A 13,450-nucleotide genomic window follows, 5' to 3' on the forward strand; every position below is an offset into this window, starting at 1 on the left:
CCCATACAGAACTTACCATAACAACACTGTTGGGCTTTGCAGGTACATGGCCTTGGGAGTAACAGCATGGGAACAACAGGATAAAAAATACTTCCCCACAGGCTCTGGGTCACACTGCCACAGCAGCATGGGGGAAAGGGTGGAGCTGCGAGTGGAAAGCAGGCAGCAGGGTTGCAGAGAAAGAGCCTTAGTAATGCCAGAGGCTACACTAGTGCTCAGTGCCACGCAGGTTCAAATCTGTACTCTGGTTAACTGAGGGCAAGGAAATATGTGTCAGTCTATAAGGGAATGGGAGACACACACTCCTCACCCTTTCTTGAGCTTTATAATCTACAGTGAGAAAAAAAGCTGCATCTGCTTTTACACTATTTCTTGACTTATTTAAGAGGAAAGAATGCCTTTCCATAGGTGGTGTTCACCTTTCTTCCATCCTTGCTTTTTCTTTTCTTATCAGAGCATATGCTTAATGTGCTTATATTTTCCTGTTAGCCTCCCAGGCTCCTGAGAGCAGATGCATCCTATTTTTATCTAAAAACACAGAATACTTTTTTCTTAAAAGACTACATGCGAGCTAGGAAGATCTGTGGTAAGGGCTGACTTCTCCATTATTGTATGTTTTGTTCACTTTTTTATTTACATCTGACAGTGTTTCAAAACAGTACCACAAGACAGAAATCTCGCTGCAGGAGGGTTGCTTTCTGTTTTTTTACAAATGCATTTGAGGTATTGTCTGCTTCAAAATGCTTTCAAGTCTAAATAGAGAAGAGAAGCAGGGAACAAGGCAAAGAAGAGAAGCAGAGAAAGGTAGTGTGACCTCCCAGGCAGGCAGAGGGCTGAAGTCTGGTTCCAAGTGCAATAGATAATCCTGCCTCTATTTAATTTTCCTGATGTCCTCTTAAAGCCTGTAAAACACCTTGATATTTTTTTGTTGGCATCAAATACTATTCGGGAAAGGACATCATAAAAGAGAAGTTGAATTTCAGTGAGACTGGGTGGTGAGTGACTATAAACTATACCAATTTTCAGTGAACCTGTTGCTGGTGACTGAAAATTATGAATGTCTGACGGCTATTCAGTAGCTGTCGGCTTCTGTCCAGCTACCAGTTAACACCATTGGTGGCAGCCTCAGCGCAAGTGAAGAGGCAACAGATTTGAAGAAAGCAGTGCTTACTTCTTCATGATCATTATTTTTAATCAAATCAAGAGCAGCATGAGACAGCTGGAATTATTGTACCCTTGGTCCATTAAATTAAGGAAAGATACTTCATTTGGGTCAACTCTGTTTTGGCCTCTGAAATCCCAACTCTAATTTTCAGGACTTGCTCCCAGCAAAAGTAACTACTTTCTTTTTTTTCAGTTTGAGTACCTCCTTCAAAATTATTTCCTTCTGACTTCTCCTCCCCTCTGAGCTATCTCCTATTCCCCGCAAACCATCACCCAAAGCATTTCGGATGCTTGAAATCTTATTTGTAACAGCAATTCAGGTTTGGTGTTAAGAAGAGTTATTTAGGAGTTTCAGTTATTTAGTGCGACAAGTGTCTATTTCAAGAGTAACTGGGTTGATACGTATCTATTCCAAATGACAAAGGGAACGTACATGAAGAATGGATAGAGTAGGTCGTATTACCAAGGGCTATGTGTTTTTTTAAAAAATTGCACCTGGGCAAAGAAATTGTGAAGCTATATGTCAAACTAAAGCCTGATCAGAACTGTAGATCCTCCCTAAAGAAAAAAGTGGTTTAGGATATGGAAATTGGATCTTACTGAAGGCTTCTCTAGAACAGATGCTTGTGCTTTTCTCAGCTAGTTAGAAAAAAAGAGGTAGATCTGTTCCTCTGCAAGAAGATATGTTTTCATTTAGTTTGATAGTTCATCCCTAGGCTGTTATCCAGAAACAACCCTTCTTCAACCACCTGACTCAAGAAGGTCTTTTGGATCCCAAAGGAAGGAACATGACATATCGTATTGTCTTTGGCTAGGTCACATGTTTTTATTCACACTGTTATAGGTACTCAGCTGACAGATTTTGTAATAAATATGCTGAAGCGAAACTTTCCTGAAGCCAAGAGTACAAACCCATGGGAGTGATGGAGTCATCCTACAGACCCAGGGATTTCCAGATGATTTTTACTTTGATCCTGGCTTCCTTTTAATTTTTTATTTATAGTGTTTGTATTTTATACTAATAATTAAAAAATTAAATTTTATAATTTCATAGCTTGTAGTAAGAATTAAGAGTTAGTAAGAGAAATAGATTTGGTTAGACTGAATAGCTTAACCCTCTTAAAGGATTAAAAAGTTAAATGCTGAATGAAGAAACATCCTCAGAGCTGGTATTCCATTCACATAGGCTGATTTGAGAATCCTAGTCTTTCCAGTTAGGCAGATCGGTTCAAAAGATAGATTTTTATTAAATCTTACATGTAGATGCTCTCTAGATTAGGTACTACATGAAATTAGCAGCCAAGATCATAGATATCAGCTGTACTCTGATGAAGTGCAGAGAAAAAACAAGAGGCACTAACCCACCTTCTGAGGCTACAAAAAAAAATACTTGTGGACGCCAGGGAATTGTATCTTCAAGGAAGGCTCCTGTCTTCTGAGATCTCGGGCATGTCTGCAATATCTGTGTGTCTGTAGCACTTCTCTGCTTGATAGTGCAGACATAGCTAACTTCAGGTTGAGGTAGAAGTGCCATCACAGTGGCCACTCCATGGAGATCAGCGTGGGCTGAGCATGTGTGGGGTTTATAGTCCCTGCTGAGCTCTGCACTGCTTGGGTTACATGTTGCAGCTATCACAGGTACTGGTGACTTACAGGGACTCAGGTATTGGTGGCTGCTGGGATGGGAATGTAAACCTGACCTGAGGGTGATCCCTTCTGCTGACGTTTCTAACCTGTTGATCCATTGATGAGGTGAAAGCTCTGTATGGGTCTGTTAAGCCTTGCCTTCAATGGCAGAGAGGTGTTCTTTCTGTATCTGCATAACTTCTTGACATAAACTCCAGCAAAGATTGAATGTAAAAAGGACAGTTTAGCACCAGTTAAAATGAATGCAGTACTGATTATTTGGGATTTTTCTCAACCAGTTGCATGCTAAGGTAGAATCTACAAAGCCTTGTCTTTACTGAGGAGTTATAATGAGGATGCTTGCTTAATGTGGTGCTCTGGACAAACTCTCTCCTTTGCAATGAAGACAAAGATGATGAGATGTATACAAGTAGAATACAAAAGCAGAAGCAATGAAAAGGCAAGGTATGGTTTGTTCCCTAACTACTTTGTAACTACATAATCTTCCTGAGACAAAAATGTTGTTTTGGAAAGGACAGTGGCAAACTACAGGAGTAATTGAGACAAGGTCAAGTAATGATCTCACATCACCATTTTCTAGCTAACAGTTGCTGAATATGACCTACACATGTTGTTGTCTCTTCTGCAAATCGTTCTTTCATTTTGTCTGTCCTAGTCATGAATAAGTTGTGGCTGCGAAAAAGCCTGTACCATTCCTTTCCCTTAGTCTTCTCTTTCCTCTTCACATACACTTTTGTGTCTGGCAAACGACTTTTGTAAACACACAGAGTCATCTCAACATTTTTTGTAGAGTACAAGATGCTAACACATCAACAGGCAGTTTTATAGGAGAGTATGATTTTAGTACAGTGCAGTGGCATTGGCAGCTTTGCAGACCGGCACTTGATACCTTAATTCAGCTTTTCTCACTTTTTGTTGCTTAATAAAAAGATGCCCTATCAAAAACCTATTTATTGGAATGCTATCAAAGTACTTTTTATTTACAGCATTTTCACTAGTTTATAGACATCTTCATATGAAAACCTATTTTGCATTTATCTCAGTAGATGATGGTATCCAGCTTTAGTGTTCTATTTTGTGGGGGCTTCTACCTTCATGTGTGTGCCAGGTGCTGGAAAAACAAATACAAAGACAGGTTCTTGCCCTGCTATGCATCCTCAGCAAGAGAGGACAGTAAGGAAAGGAGTTCACAGCTAAGCAGTTGCATACGTCTTCTCAGAGCAGCCACAATAATTTTGTTATTGTTTTAGCTTTTTAATACATATTTCACCTGTGAAATTTTGAATGGATAAATCTTTTTCATGAGACGATGGGAGGGCGCTGTGTGTTAAGCTGAAGTCTCTGACCCCTGCCATTTTATGAATAAAAAGTGACAAGAAACCTCTTGCCTCACTCAGTAACATGATTAATCACAACAGTGATTTACCAATTTCATATGTCTTTATCTACATCAGGGTTCCCTGTAGGAACATGTGCTGTATCAGTCGTGAGAAATGCAGTGCAGATACTGGACAGGAATGCAGTTTCCAACGAGAATGCATTCCACCTAGAAATGGATTTTAGAGCAGTTTAGACTATATTCCTGTACTTATCAGGAATGCATTATTATTAAATATTATAGATTTTATTCACATACTTGTTGCCATGTTATCTGGTCATGACCTGCATATGTAAGAATGGTGTTGTGGTTGTAAATGGAGTTCAGGAAGGGGGTCAGAATCAGTCCAGTCTCTTCCTGCTACATGGCACCTAATATCAACTCTATTTGCAAATTCAGTATAAGGACTCACAAGGAACTAGAGTCAGAGGTGGAATGGCCAGCACGCCATAAACCAGAAGATAAAAAAGGGGGGCCCCTGGAGTGGACTGGGGAATTATTAGGAATTACCATTTCTTCCCTGTTGTGATGCCTGTCTTAAGCATTATATTAATAATACCAGTAGAAATAGTGATGTATATCTCCAGGTATGCAGAGTGTCCAGAAGACAGACAACATGAAGTGCACAGAAAGTTAATTCTGCCACAACTTAAAACCTAAGTAGACAAGTGGTAGAGATGACATGACTTGTCTGATGTTGCGCAGATGCATATAGAGAGCTGGGAATAGAACCCATGGCACCCAGTTCCCTGTTCAGGTTGAGTCTAATGTAGCCTCTGTATGGCCTTCAGTCCTCAGAGTTTGTTTAATGGAGTTCTGCACTTGGAATAAAATCCACCAAAATTGGTAGGTGGGGAGAATTTTGATCATTTTCCTTCATCTCCAGTATATCCTAAACCTCTAGGTGTGTGGATTTGGATTCATCTTGCCTAACTTTAGAAGTCTACACTGCAGTGGATGCTCCTAGTTCACTGTTCATTGTTCATTAGGTCTGTTTTAGATGGTTACTTGGGGATGATACAACTTGTGCTACAACAGCAACTTGGTTAAAATAAGGTATAGAAAACTACTGCAGATGTAGACGCCTACATAGTAGGTACCTAAAGATTGGTAAAAGGAATCTTATTCCCAGTGCTAATTGTCATCTCTAGAGTTTCCTAAACAGCTCTCCATGGGGAGTCCTTGTATGCTCACAAAAATCCTGGTATGCGTTGTAGGTACTCAGCACCTTTGTGTTTTGGATATGAGTAGGTAAGGAGGTGAGCAAACTCCACTTAAATCTCCTGAGGGCCTTGATCCATTAATTGTGCTCTTGATTTCACATGTTACAGATGGCCAACACAAGCACAACTATCATAATTTTCCTTTTTAAAAAGTGCTGTTGGGGAGAGCATTGGAGCTTAGCTTAAATGCTCTAGATACTCTGGTGGTGACAAGTGAGTAATTTTTAGGGTTTATAATACTTTGGTTTTTTCGTCTCAAATAGATACTTTTGCATTTTACACCATTGCATCTATTTGTCTGGTTCCGCTTGGTAGCCTCAAGTCTTTGTCTTCAGGACAGAATAATTGCAATAGTAATTCTAAGAAAAACTGTTGTTGAAAGTTATGGGGAAGGAGTCAATCTATAAGGAACAGGAACCGGTGCCTAGTGCTACAAGGTTTATTAAAGTATCTGTTATCTTAAATTTTCTCATAATAATAAGACGTAAGAATATCTGCTTGGTTTAAAGAGAAGGCAGAGCACTAGTCTTGTTACTGAGCAGTCTTGAGGACTAGCTCCATGTGAATAGTAGTAGTTTAGTATTAGTTTCTAAATAATACCATATTTGTTTATAAGAAGCACTTTAAAACTTTAGAAGTTTGAGATTCCAGAAAGCTCATTTTTAATGTCCTCATGTTGCCCTTTTCCTAAATGTTTTCAGCAGTATTGATAATAAATTTGATTTTAGTCATTATTGGCCAGACCTATGGGGTGTTTTTGCTGAATACTGTATGAACTTCAGTGAAGGTGTCCATATGCATGTGCTTTCCCCAACACACTTAATACAACAGTTGAATCAGTGCTGATATGTGCAAACCATTGTCCTCTGTATAAAGACAATTTGAAGACTAGATGACTGGAATGGTTTTCTAGAAAAGCAGCCTATTTAAATGCAGTTAGTGTATCTTGTTGTTCCTATGGTTATACAAATATGTTGCACTTTTACCTTAAACAATGCCTGGTGCAAAGTGATGTCGAGATCTGATCACTCATAGCATCTAAGCACTATTAAGTGATCATTATTTATCATGCAGTATTATGTGTTTTATTGATGTGAGTGGTGTGGTAGGTATACATGTTTCTTCCTTATAATATGCAGGTCCAGTATTAGCCCATGAGAACAATGTATTATGTAAAAAGTAAGAAAAATCTATTAAAAATGCCTACTGTATTATCCAAAAGAATTATCATTTGCTAGATTGCCAGTCAGCCAAGGTTTTACAAGAGTTATTGTCATTTTGATTTTCGGATGAGTCATTTGGTATATTGCCCCCAAAGGCACCTCATTATGATTCAGTGCACAGCATATAAAATTGCTTAGGCTTTCGGGGCTCCATGGAAAGCGAGTGGGGGTTGCGGTGGCTCAGCGTTGTGAAGCAGTAGCATTATGCTTAATTGACACCTTTGATGTAGCCCTAAGACAGCACCTGCACCTCCCACTGCTGCTCTGAAGACGTCAGCCTTACGCAGAAAAGGCTTCTGCTTATGAATCCTGCATCGCATTCAGCTCACTCTCTGAGCAGCCCCAGCTATCCTTAACTAATCCCATTGCTTCTCAGTTTGGCTACAGCTTGGCTTAGTGCAGAGCAGGAATTTTGCTGCTTGCTATTATCAGGTTAAACAGTAAGATTTTGTCCATGTTAGAAGTCATAGAAGGTAAGTCAAATGCCTTGTTGATATCCTAGTATGTAAATATTCTCCTAAGATTCAGAATCTGAGAATCTGATTGTCGATTCTTTTTTTCCTGGTGCTGACAAATGTGGACTGTGAATTAACAGTTGCTTGTTTAAGAATATTTACATATATATGTGATACACGCTTTGTAGTGTTTCTATCAGTGCTTCAGTGTGAACATTATTGATAGCCTCTCGTGTGATTACTTTGTAGTAGAATTCTGTCCTCTGCTGGCATTGTTTTGTTAATTTAATGGATAATGTCACATGCATGCAAAAGATGCTTCTAAAATGATTGGCACTGACATATATGAAGGAACTTATTTATTTGAGAAAGTGATGCTTTGCTGTAAGTCAGACTTGAGGTGTTAGATCCAATTTACTTGCCTCTAGAAAGCCCTTCTGGGTTAAGTCTGAGGTGATGTTTGGGTCAGATAGTATTGCAAAAATCTCTTCAAATGAATGAGTGAGGAACAGCAAGCAGCTTGCAAGCAATAGTGCTTTTTATTTTTGGTGGGTAGCGCTTCAAGCCATAACTAAATGGAATGAAAAAGTTTACATATAGCAAGTGTCTGTTAAGGTTAACACCTTGCTCCCCATCACTTTTAAGCACAGGAACAATACAGTTTAAGAAAACAGGATCATGTTCTCTGCCATTGACTAAACACTCTTTTCAGGTTTGTTGATTATTTGCTTGCACTCTGTGTAAAAGTTGGCTTCATGAGCCAAAACTCAGAGGAAACAGTTCTTTTGTGAATTACCTTATTTAATGTTTAAAACATTAAACAAAAGCAAATTAATCTGTTCAACAAAGAATGAAAAGAAATATGTTGATTTAACTATTTCTTTGCTTTTAATAATGCCTTGTATTTATTTTTCAATTTATTGTCCTTTTAGTGAATGGAACCCCTGGTAGCCAGCTTTCTACTCCCCGCTCTGGGAAGTCTCCAAGTCCGTCTCCCACCAGCCCAGGAAGCCTACGGAAACAGAGGGTAAGGAAATAAAGAAACTGATTTCTGAGCGTGGCTGGGGACAATCCGGCATAGCCATTATCTGATAGCCTTCTCCCCACTGATTCCTTGTGTGTAGAGTCATAGGGTGGAAGAGCCTGGCTACAGTTCTCGTTGTGTTTGTACAACACTCTGAAGTGAAATACAACTGTTCTGTGTCTGTCAAAATGCTAAGTATGCTGGGAATTGGTTTATCCTTGAGGGGAAAAGCAGGGTAATCTTTCTCCTTTTTTGCAAAACTTTTTTTTTTTGTTTTAGTTTCTTTTTCCAAACATTTCACAACTGGAAGGAAATGTTCACGTTGTCAAAGATATTTTTTTTTGTTCTTAATTTGCTGTGAGCATTATATCACTTGCAAAACCTACAAACAGCTTTGATTTTGAAGCAAGGTGAAAGAATGCGCTGTGGAATTTAGGTGTGGATTAGCTGTGATATCATAGCCTTGTGCAATGAAGATACTATCAGTACCAAGGCAGCACGAGACTTGTCAGTCACTTTACTGGACCAGAGTTGTTAGTAGCTGTAGGTTCCCACTAGTTATCATGTGTAGAGGAATCTACAATGTACCTAAGCATCCAGAATTAAGGTAGTACCTATGATACTGCTGTAACCCTCTGACAAAATATTACTCGTTCAACCCAAAAGGCTCCACACGCTGATTTAATTAATTGTATCTGTTCAAAAGCAATGGGACAGATGTCTGTGTATCTTCTGTTCTGCTATTTTCTAAACTGTGATCAGTTCTCAATGAAAGCTTCCCTAAGGCAGTACTCTGTATCTCAGACTTGTTTATAAACACAGTTTGAACACATGCTTTTTCTGCCTTTTCAATTTTTAAATAAAGACATAATTTGTGTCTCTCAAAGTAAGGGGATTATGTACAAAATTTTCAGTGCTTGACTTTAGGGGCTGGTGCAGACCTGAGTCCCCAGATATCCAGATCAGGAATGGCTGTAGCATGGCATGACTCCCTTCTAGCCTGTGTACCCTTCTTCATGTCTGGTGGATACCAGGGAGCTGAGGAATTGTGCATGCCCAAGTCTTACCTCAGGCTGGGATGCAGCCATGGGTTTCTGCCATGACTTGTTTATAGACATGGAAGCCAACTGTGATCTTGCGGTATAGACACGGCCAGTGAGTGGCAGCTTGAAGCCTCAGGGTAGTGTTAGGTTTTCGTCATCTGGTACACAGAGAATAAAGATGCAAGTTTCGGTTGGGTAAGCTGGTACTAAAGTCTTCTTGAATGCAACGTCTTCCACACCTGTTTGCTCTTACTCTCAAAGGTTATTAATGAATCATTAATAAGTCATTGAAGAGGGAAGAAAGAGTCTTCCAAATGAATTATACATTGGTGACGTAAGAGCGTCTGTTTGGATGGATGGTATCAGTATACAGTGGATTTTCATTTGCTGCAAGGCTGTCTCTTTTCCTCGGTAACTTTCCTAAACTTCCTTCCCCACCACTGATGCTTCTCTCCCCACAGTGAAGAAATGTTTTTCTGTTAATGTTTGTGGATGGGTGAGTGGGAACCATGTGGTCAGCACCATTAGACACAACGGGTGTTTGTCCACAAGGTTTCTGCCTTTCAAATGTGAAGAGGAGAGTGAATGGGCTGCTTCTTATCCAGATTCCCTATGTGGAAGTGTAACAGGATCAGCGAGTGGCAGTATTACGGATGCAAAGGGCTGTGTAGTGGTAACATAATCACATTGCTAACTGTACAGAAAATAAATATTGAAGTAAACTACAGGAGAGATAAGTCATTAAAGAGTTGAATTCTCTTCTCAGATATTCATGTCCAGTCCCCTTGACCTCGGTAGCACACCTTTCATGCTTGTCTTGCTTCATTTTAGAAAGATTTTTTTTTTTTACCTGATGAAACATGAAATACATTAATGTAAAAATAGATTGCAATCATGTAAAAAGGCATTGCAATAATATTATTTAGGTTACAAAATCAACTGCTCAGAAGTTCAGGAATTGAAACTTTACACTTGCTCTAAGAATTCATTTCAGCTCCTTTCATGTTTAACTTGTGAAGTGAATGAGCTAGAAGTTCAGTGTAAAAACACATGGTTGTGTCATTAAAGGTCATAATGTGTATTCCAATGACTAGATTAGTCCTATGAACAGCCATTAAACAGTGCTTAGTAATCTTAATTTTCTTGTTAGCAGTATAAATGGTGTTCTGTTTTGTTTTAGTACCATCTTTTGTATGTTGCCATTTAAATTTTATTTAGAGGACAGGTTATTTTATGTACCGTATTGTCATAAACCAAATTTGAACCCAAAGCATTTTGCTTTGTCTTCAATAGCTTCAGCTGCAGGGCTGATGAACCAGCTGCAGGAGCAGGTTTATTCACTAGGAGGTTTTTTAAGTGGTATCATGTGATAGACCTGCAAGAGAGAAGAGGAGACTGATTTCAGTGCCCCCCTTGTCCCCATTGTTGAGAGGTGAGGTATTCCTGCCCTGGGAGAAGAGCGTTGGCTGCTAGAGCCATGGTCTGGGGTTGAAGGTAATGGCTGGGTTTCTGACTGGTCTGGGTTTCTCTCTTTACGTGGAGTTTGAGGGAGCTACTGCTTTAGAACTGAAATAAGATGCTGGGTCCTGGAAATGTCAGCTCAGCTTTGTAATTCATCTTTTCTCTGCCCCTCTCTCCTTGTGGTGAAAGTTAGAGGAGTGTCTGTTCTCTTGTGCCATCAGGTACGTGGGATGCCGGTGGTGTGTATTGGGTCTAGAAGATGACAGGGAACGCTGACTCTAGATAGCCTGATTCCCCTTGATGTAACTAATCAATCAGCTCTTCAGCATCCCCATCCGAGTGCTACAAGGGAGTTGTAGGCTTGGTCCGTCAAAATGCTCAGGGGTCTGGGCAGGCTGCCAGTGTTTTCCCTGGGAAATACACGTGAGAGGAAGTCACGCTTTTGAATTCAGAAGCACAAAAGCAAGGTACTTCCACAGACTGAGGGATTTCTCCCTGTGAATAGTAAAGACCTGTAAAAATAGTAGAGATGGTAGAATTTTCCAAAGAAAATATTCCTTCTAGTTATGGAGTGCATTAGGCAAGTTAAAACAGGGATTGATCAGTCTTCTTACTGACATTTCATCATTCACCTTTAAAAAAAAAATAAATTCTGGCCTTTGATGGAGGGCTTTCCATTGATGTAAATAAAGCCAAGAATGCTGCTGTGATACATGTACTATACTCATGAAAACAGTACTCTTGTAACCCTACAGATAAAATTTTCTACCCTCAAAAGCCAGAACATAAAACGATAAAGTTTCCTCCTTTCTCACTTGCATATGTACATGGCTGAGTTGTTTCCAGAAATTCAGAAATCAGTGAAAGTTACATATTGATAAACTTGGGCAAAATTCAGTCTATGTTTGAGGAAAGTAAGATTTGAAAGATTAATTTCTTGAGTGTAATACAAGACTTGAAAGTGAACTAGGAATCATTTGGACTTTAATGGTTTTTTCAGCTTCTGAGTGTTTAAACTTGCAGCCTGTGTACTGTAGTTATGCTTGCTTATAGTTTAAGTCTTTCTTATATTTATTCTTAAATAGGAAATTAAGATTCTTGTTTTTAAATTGTTGTGTACTTAATTGTGTATTTTCACAGAGGATGAAAACATCTGAAATTCAGGTTTCTAGCAGTTGAAGTAGACAGTTATTGTGTTGCACATGCATATACTTCCTACCACAACAGAGTACAGTTAATGGTGCAGACTCAGAAAGGTGATATGGCAATCATAACAATAAGTATACATAATAGCAACCCCCACATTTAATTTAACTAGCCTTTATAATAGTTTATGAGCTTGTTTTTCCACTTTCTTGTAATCAGAGTCATTACTTCAATTAGGGTGGAAATGTTCTATACTTTATACCTGATTTTCCATTGCTTGCCATTATTTTAAATGTTTTTTCCAGTTCCCTAGAGACTACAACCTACAGAATAATAAAAAATTAGATTTAAGGTACCTCTTGACTAATCAGGCAAAGAAGTTGAGTTCTATGTATATAAGGATTTTTTGAGTTGTATGTGGCCAAGAAGTCTTATTCCTTGAGCAAGTTTTGTCTTTTTGTTGATTTATGCAAAATAATAAATAGATTCTCCTCATATTTTTCAGAAATACAGCTCTATGGCTAATTATAGGCAAGGAAAATTCTTGCAGAAAGGAAAACCTTAAAAAAGTTTCACGTATTTAAAAGTATATGAAAGGGCATAGAATATGATCCTGAAATCTTGTGCATGATTTTACTTTAAAACAACCATAGAGTTATAAAAGTAACCACAAAAATACTCCCCAAATATTAAAAGTCGGTTCTCACAAATATCTTCTTTGTAAGTTCTGAATGCATATTTTTTTTATATTCAGAGGAGTGAGCAGTCACCTGGAAGATTCAAAAGTTTGATGTGTTACTGCTACTGTCAAATCAAAATATTTTTTTTCTGTACCATATATTAGAAATTCCAAAACTGTATATGCTCAAAAGGAATTTTAATAATTAACTAACTAGTTAGTATTCAAAATGAGATGGTCTTGTCTGTTTAAAATTCGTCTTTTGTCTGTATTGTTCACAACAAAATAGAAATGTATTTAAGATCTGATTTTCCGTCTGCCAGTCTAACATGTCTGCTACTGTATGTACACATGCCCGTTGGCAAAATACATGCAGAATAAGCATTCGAGGGGATGAAAAACCCCTTTAAGGGACTTAAATCCTGTTTATATCATGCCTGCAAGTGAAACATAAACCTGCATAGATTATTGAGAACCTTGTAAATTTGAAATTTGTGAAGCATTAATTTTAGGTAGTCCTTGTTTTGTAGTGTAGCTTTTAGATTTGTTTATTTTTTGTCTCAGTTATCTTCCTGTGATGAAAAAAAAACGAAAACCCCCAAACCTAGATCAACCCTAAATCTAGTCCATCAGCCTTCCCATTCTCATGTGTTCTTCTGTTTTTGTCTTGTAGTTATTTTTTATTTCATAAATATGTTTTCTACTTAAAGGATCCCCAGAAACAGCTTAAAGGTATCAGAGCTTGCCTATGAGGTGTGCTGGGCACCTGCCTGCTCGGTGCTTCTCTAAACCATCAGCTATGCTTAATTCACCTTAAAAAGACAGTACTCTGTCCTCTACCGCTTCTCCTCACTGAACTTGCTCTTTCATTCAGTGCTCTTGTGTATCTCGGCGAGGATTGTTGTGCTGTGTAGGCTGGATAGGGCACTGTATCATCCCCTAACACCTCTGGCATTTGAGGATTATCTGATCCATCAGAGGATGCTGGAAGTGGGTGTTGAAAAAGC

General features: G+C 38.7%; 1 protein-coding gene across 4 annotated transcripts in view; it reads left to right on the plus strand.

Annotated features, from left to right (window-relative positions):
* Positions 1–13,450, plus strand: part of DCLK1 (doublecortin like kinase 1) — a 249,300-nt gene that overhangs the window by 177,279 nt on the left and 58,571 nt on the right. For all 4 annotated transcript variants that reach the window (XM_075490767.1, XM_075490766.1, XM_075490769.1 and 1 more), the window contains one exon: positions 8,023–8,117. In XM_075490767.1, coding sequence (XP_075346882.1) covers positions 8,023–8,117 — 95 coding nt within the window. The remainder of the gene's footprint in view (positions 1–8,022; positions 8,118–13,450) is intronic.

The sequence above is a fragment of the Mycteria americana genome, chromosome 1, assembly GCF_035582795.1.
Source record: "Mycteria americana isolate JAX WOST 10 ecotype Jacksonville Zoo and Gardens chromosome 1, USCA_MyAme_1.0, whole genome shotgun sequence".
Classification (NCBI taxonomy): domain Eukaryota; kingdom Metazoa; phylum Chordata; class Aves; order Ciconiiformes; family Ciconiidae; genus Mycteria; species Mycteria americana.